General features: G+C 40.5%; 1 protein-coding gene across 1 annotated transcript in view; it reads left to right on the top strand.

Annotated features, from left to right (window-relative positions):
* Nucleotides 1-2,194, top strand: part of LOC146969945 (receptor-type tyrosine-protein phosphatase N2-like) — a 261,873-nt gene extending 259,679 nt beyond the window's left edge. The window contains exon 23 of the mRNA XM_085805467.1: nucleotides 2,052-2,194. Coding sequence (XP_085661593.1) covers nucleotides 2,052-2,123 — 72 coding nt within the window. The 3' untranslated portion in view covers nucleotides 2,124-2,194. The remainder of the gene's footprint in view (nucleotides 1-2,051) is intronic.
* Nucleotides 2,195-6,911: the final 4,717 nt, after the last annotated feature.

Consider the following 6,911-nt stretch of genomic DNA (forward strand, 5'->3'; position numbering starts at 1 on the left):
ATTCTCGTAATGTTATGACTTTTTTCTCATAGGAAATGTACGACTTTATTCTCGTAAATTTATGACTTTATTCTCGTAATGTTATGACTTTTTTCTCATAGGAAATCTACGACTTTATTCTCGTAAATTTATGACTTTATTCTCGTAATGTTATGACTTTTTTCTCATAGGAAATGTACGACTTTATTCTCGTAAATGTACGACTTTTTTGTCTTAAATTTACGACTTTTTTCTCGTAAATTTATGACTTTATTCTCAAAAATGTACGACTTTATTCTCGTAAATTTACGACTTTATTCTCAAAAATGTACGACTTTATTCTCGAAGTCTGTGTTTTTTCTCAATGTGGCCCGAATACTCCGTCGTAGGTTTGTGTGTGTGATGGAGCTTTTTAAATCGATAAATAAAGATTAAAATGGAAATAATCGATGATCAATAACACGTTCCATCAGTGGAGAAAGTGCAGTGTGACGTAATCGGCTTCATGAGGGAAAGTTTTTGTAAAGAAAGTTTTTTTTCTCCACAAAGTCACACATGTCGCTCCGTAACTTCTCCGATCTGATGTTCAGACGTCGGGATCAAACCTGCGACCTTCACGTCTGAGTACAGTCTCTCTAACAATCAATCACACCTCCATTAAATTCTGTATTTTATCTCAAAGTCTGGGGCTTAGCCGCTGTTCTCCGTCTCCCCCCCGGTGTGAGACGGGACGGATCAATCGATTCCTGAGAAAGAAATTTAGCAGGGATCAGAGTCGCAGAGGAGTAAAGAATTCAGGAGTTACAAGTTACAAGGAGTTTTTTTTTTTTTTTTCATTATTATTTCTAATATATAGTTTTAATTATTTGAGGAGATTTCAAGAAACTTTGGTAACAGTTTATAATAACTACACACTTTTAAGCATTAAATTCTGAATTCATCATTTATAACACATGAATACTTATTAAAAAAATATAAAAAATGTTTTACTCATCCTTGATAAGCACTAACTGTATTTATAAACTACATACTAATGAGTATTCATGCCTTATGAAGAATTAAGTATTTATTAATTGTTAACTAATGCTTAACTCTTTGACTGCCAGCCATTCTCACAGCAGCTTCCTCCAGAAAAAACGCTAAGACGAGTTATGCATTAATAGTGTGTAGTTATTATAACGTGTTACCGAAACTTCAACTACCTGCTGGTGTCTGAACATAATTAGAAAGAAAAGCCCGGATGTGTATAAAACATTGTCCGTATCGATCCAGGCTTTATTAAACCATGTATCCTCTGCAGCGAGAGGCTGTCACACACACACACACACACACACATTGATCCCCCCCCCCGGTCCTCTGGAGTCGCAGCCTCAGCACCGAGGACGATGACGCTTGTTCCACTAATCTCAGCTGAGTGTTCAGCACATGTAGGTCACCTGACCTCTAAACATTTCAAAATAAAAGCTTCTCAAAGGGCAATTCAATACAAGTATAATGAACATGAATGAACATGTTGTCGTCTTTAAAGGGATAGTTCAACATTTTGGCAAATTGGCCCATTGCCATAATCCCTATAGTCATACCAGTAGGTTCGTTACCTTTAATTGTCAGTGCAAGCTATTTTTAGAACGGCGGAGCAGAGCCGCGAGCTGCTCAGAGCTACACTACAGAGGCTCACGGGATTTCTTGGTTTTCCCTCATCAAACTCATCAAATACACAATCCAACAACTCCACAACGCTCTGGTGGACAAGTTGTGACCTGCACATTCACCACGCTATGAGATAATAACACAACGTTACCAGACAGAGTTGTTTTAGAGGTAAATACAGAGACTGCTTGATGAAAAACTGCCCCCGACGGGAACGCGCATCAGCGGTTTTGCATGAATTTACCTCTAAAACAACAAATGATGAGCTATCCCTTTAAATCAAAGCTTAGATTTTACTTTTTTTAATGAAGGTTAGACAGTTTTAGGCCTAAACCAGCCTTGGCAGCTCACATGTGTTTCAGTATTTTTCATTCTCTCTCTCTGTCTCTTCTTTTGTCTCTCCTGTCTCTGTCCGGCTCCAGGATCAGTTTGAGTTTGCTTTGACGGCCGTCGCGGAGGAGGTGAACGCCATCCTGAAAGCTCTTCCACAGTAGAGAGGAGCGCCTCCTTCTGACAGACGTCCTCCACCTCTCCTTCTTTCCTCCTCTCTCCTCTCCTCTCCTCTCCTCCCTCCTCCTCTGATCCTAACAGGAGGAAGGTCCCTGTCTCTGCATCCTTTAGTTTTTTTTTTATCCTCCATTTCTTTTCCTCCCGTCTTGTCATCTCTTACCCTCCTGTCCTCCTCTCGTCTCTTCGTCCCTGCTGTCCAACTTTCTGTTTTAACTTTACATCCAGACTCCTCCTCCTCCTCCTCTTTGTCCTTCCTCATCACCATCTTGTCTCCTCCTCCTCCTCCTCCTCCTCCTCCTCTTCCTCCTCCTCCTCCTCTCTCCTCCTCCTTAGTAAACGTTGTGCCAGGACCCTGTGGACTCGACCCTGTACATAGATAGACCTTCCTTCTATTGTAATGATCCATGCAGCCTCTTTCTTTTTTTTTTTGTTTAGTTTTTTTGTTTTTCCAAAGTGACATTTCACTGCATTTAAACAATCGATGAAAGTGTTCCTCTCTGTTCTTGTTTAGAGTATATTTATTATTAGAGTTTGTGTTTCTCAGCAAGGCGTCAGTTTGGTAAAAAAAAGAAAAAGAAAAGAGGTTTAATCCAGATGAAATAAATGTGTTTCCATCAGTCTGTTTTCACCAGACTGACGCCGCTGCTGCTGCTGCCGCTGCCTGGTCTCTCTGCTCTGAGTCGAGTGTATGATGTTGATCATCGCGTCTGTATCACTACTGGATCTGTGTCGGACTTTTTTAGTGCCAATGCTTTATTTTATTTTATTTCACATCTCCATGCATCACGCTGCAGTGTCACGGTGTAGCTCCAAAGCGCCCAGTGTTGGTAGATATGAGACAAAATGTTTTTTATTTTTTCCTAAAGGTTAGTGGACGGAGAAAATCCTGCTTGCTGGTTAAATAACTTTCTTTTTGTTTCTAACATTGATCATCCCAGTAGAAGCAATATTGTGTTTCTTCAACATGAATCGTTATCTCTCGTGGACAACCAATACGGTGGCTTGTCTGTGAAGTGAAACACTAAATGTTTGCCTTAATGATAAAAAAATTTAAAAAAAAACTAAACTAAACACAATAGCTGGACTGGTAAACGTGTGTGTAGCCACCTGGAGACGAGGTTGGTGTTGTAACGCTTCATTAAAAAGAAAAAAAAGAAAAGAAAAATGGCCTCAGTCCAGCGGATTAACCTGTGGATTAAAAAGTTTGCTGTGCTGGTACTTAAAGAAAATCCCTGCGATAAACTCTGAGGAACACGGAGGCTTTAATAACCCGGGAGCACGGGAAGTTCGTCTCCGTCCCCAAAGTTTATGACACTTGGACGGCAGAGATGTTTGTCCCTTATCTTAATATGAAACCTGCTGTGCACTGGAATGAGGCCGTTTATGAAATGAAGTGTCTCTAAGCGATGATGGAATCGGCCGGTTTAGCTTCTGAATAGCAGCTCTTCTATGTAGCATTAATGGGGTGATTGGTTCATGTACAGTAGCTCCACCTGCGTTGCATTGAAAACTAGTTTCCAGTGGCACTCGGCTGGTTTTCCCAAAGGCGTCTTCAACATTAAAGCACCATCTGCTGCATATTTATTTTACACAAATAATTATACATTTATTTTAAAGGTGTCATAGTCACGCTTTTACCATTTCAAGTGTTGATTCATAAGAAGATATATCTGTGATTTTAACCATCTCAGTGTAGTTTTTTACTTCTCTCTGGAGCTTTAGTAACAACAGCTCGGTTTCAGCCAATCAGAAGAGAGAGGAGGTTCTCAGTCTGTCTCTGATCCAATAAAAAATGGAGAAGATTTCAGTTAAAACAAACAAATCCTGCAAGTTTTTTGTATAGTGGGTCCAGGTGGTGAGGGGGCGGGGCTAGACAGCTGCTTTGTTGTGACATCACAAAGTGACAGGAAGTCCTGACGGCTGGTTTTAAGGCTCAGTTTCTGAATACAGGCTGTGTGCATTTCTCTGTGGACTTTGTCAGTATTAATATAGAACCTAGAAATTACCAAATTAATTGATCCCTAATTGTAATTGTACAGCTTTGTATTTAAATGGAGGAAAAAACACAGTATGGCGCTTTAAAATAAAATTGCTGCTGGTTTATTTTTGATTCATGCTGCACAGTTAAAAGATGACTTTGGGGAAACCAGCTCGTAGTCTTTGTAAAAAAAAAAAAAAAGAAAGAAAAGAAAATCAATGTAATTTCACTTCTTTTAATTGGTTGACAGTGAGTGAATATTTTATTAATCAAATTCTGGTTCTGCTTATCCAGTCTTATTGGAATCACCAACGATATGACCTGCGTACACTAAGCTACTAGTGCATGGCTGTGTTTATTCAGCAAATGACTAAGCTGAATTTATTTTATTTTTTTTCTGTGGCCTCAGAAACCTTAAACAAGCAAATCTTAACTTCGCTTCAGACAGATCTATTGCACGAGAAGCTCCGAGGACCTTTAACAAGTGCAAAAGCCAAGGATTTACTACTATCTGTTAAACCGCCGCACATCAGGGTTTAAAGTGCAGTGAAAGGTGGCGCGGCATCAACGTGATGCAACATCGCAGCAAGCCGCCGCCGCTGCTGTCGCGCTGTTTGGGATCGACTCCATTTTTCATCACGTGAAAACTGAAACGTGCTGCAAGAAACGCTCCTTATCAAAAAAGCCTGTTTGATGTAGAATGGGATGTTATTTTTTTCTGCCTGTGTCATGGATGTTATGAAAAAATGTGGAAATAGGAGAAAGTGCATTGAAGGAATTGAGATGATTACATTCCACTGGCTGTTTTTTTGTTTAGTTTAGTCCAAACTAAACTTTGCAGTGCGATTACTCGATAGGTCAACCCCTCACCCCCAATGCTGTTGTTTATTTTTCTTTCACGCACTCCATCAAGTGTCAATAGATGGCTGGTCTGTTGCATCAACACTCTGTACATAAACCAAAACAACTACTACAACAACAATGAAAAAAAATAACAGAAGATATTTTTGTTCTATTGGTGTAAACAAATTGTGAATAAAGTCTCAATGTCGATGCAGTATTGTAACGCAATCTTGACTCGTGCGTTTTCTTTGTCTTTCTCACATTATAGTTATGCTCATATACACGATCATTTTCCCATCTGGGTGGGCGTTTGACAGCTGTTTACTGCAGCACTGAAACACACAAGTACATTTTAGATTGCCTATTTAAAGGGATAGTTCAACATGTTGGCAAATTGGCCCATTGCCATAATCCCTACAGTCATAGCAGTCGGTTCGTTACCTTTAATTGTCGGTGCAAGCTATTTTTAGAACGGCAGAGCAGAGCCGTGAGCTGCTCAGAGCTACACTACGGAGGCTAATGGGATTTCTTGGTTTCCCTCATCAAACTCATCAAATACACAATCCAACAACTCCACAACGCTCTGGTGGACAAGTTGTGACCTGCACATTCACCACGCTATGAGATAATAACACAACGTTACCAGACAGAGTTGTTTTAGAGGGAAATACAGAGACTGCTTGATGACGGGAACGCGCATCAGCGGTTTTGCATGAATTTACCTCTAAAACAGCTCTGTCTGGTAACGTTCTGTTATTATCTCATAGCGTGGTGAATGTGCAGGTCACAACTTGTCCACCAGAGCGTTTTGGAGTTGTTGGATTGTGTATTTGATGAGTTTGATGAGTGAAACCAAGAAATCCCATTAGCCTCCGTAGCGTAGCTCTGAGCAGCTCGCAGCTCGAACCTACTCCTAAAACTATAGGGATTATGGCAATGGGCCAATTTACCAAAATGTTGAACTATCCATTTACATTTTTACTATCTTTCACTCATCTGAGAACACATACTCTTCTCCTGGAGTGAAACCATCACAGGTTTGATTAAAACCACCAGATCAGAGGTCGGAGTTAAGTTTTATGGAGCCTCAGTATCTATACATCCACTCTGGGTTTATTGACTGATTCCTTTATTGTAATTTTGAAATGAAATCAAGTTTCACTCATCCACCTCATGCACTTTCTGCATTATAAAGTCTAAATTATCTTCAGGATCTGCTTCACCCAGAACAGTAAGCTGCTCCACTGTTTAAAAGCCTGAAATCTCTCAGTCATGACACCAGCTCGACATTGTTATTCAGCCGGCATCTCTTCAGATGAAACAGAGTGGATGAAGAGCTTTTCTTTTTTTTTCTTTTTTCTTTTTTTAATGCTGCTTATTCAGGTGAAACGGCAGCTTGGAAATCGATTGTTGAGAAAACACTGTGGGTACATAAGCTTGTGTGCTGCTGTAGCCCGGCAGTGTTGACTTAAGAGGGCAGGAAGAAGGGAGATCGATTTGGCAAGACGCTGCTGTCTTCGATGATGAGTCATATGAGTAGATTTAGAGCGTCTAAGTGTTGTGTTTTCACACCCAGAGGGCACCGGCGTCCTCCATCCTGAGCTCGGGCCCACATCGGCTGCCAGGGATGAGCACGGCTCCCAGAATAAAGGCAGGAAGTGTCAGAGTCCATCAGCGAACACGCGGAAGTGGGTTGTGTCCTCAGAGCTGGTTCACCGTGGAGACACAGAGTCTAATTGACACCTGCTTTAGAGGTTAGGTTAGGTTAGGTAAGCTTTATTGATCCTGTATAGGGGGAACTACAGTATTTTAACAGCAGGTCAAGAAAAACCATACAGCACAGAGACATCAGACAACATAAACACAACACAGATGAAACATGATCTAAAAGTAGGACATAATTAAAAAGAGAAGGAAATGATTAATTTTTATCAGGCTTTCATGCCACTAA

The sequence above is a fragment of the Trachurus japonicus genome, chromosome 17 (genome assembly GCF_045865225.1).
Source record: "Trachurus japonicus isolate A0001 chromosome 17, Traja_1.0".
NCBI classification, from domain to species: Eukaryota; Metazoa; Chordata; class Actinopteri; order Carangiformes; family Carangidae; genus Trachurus; species Trachurus japonicus.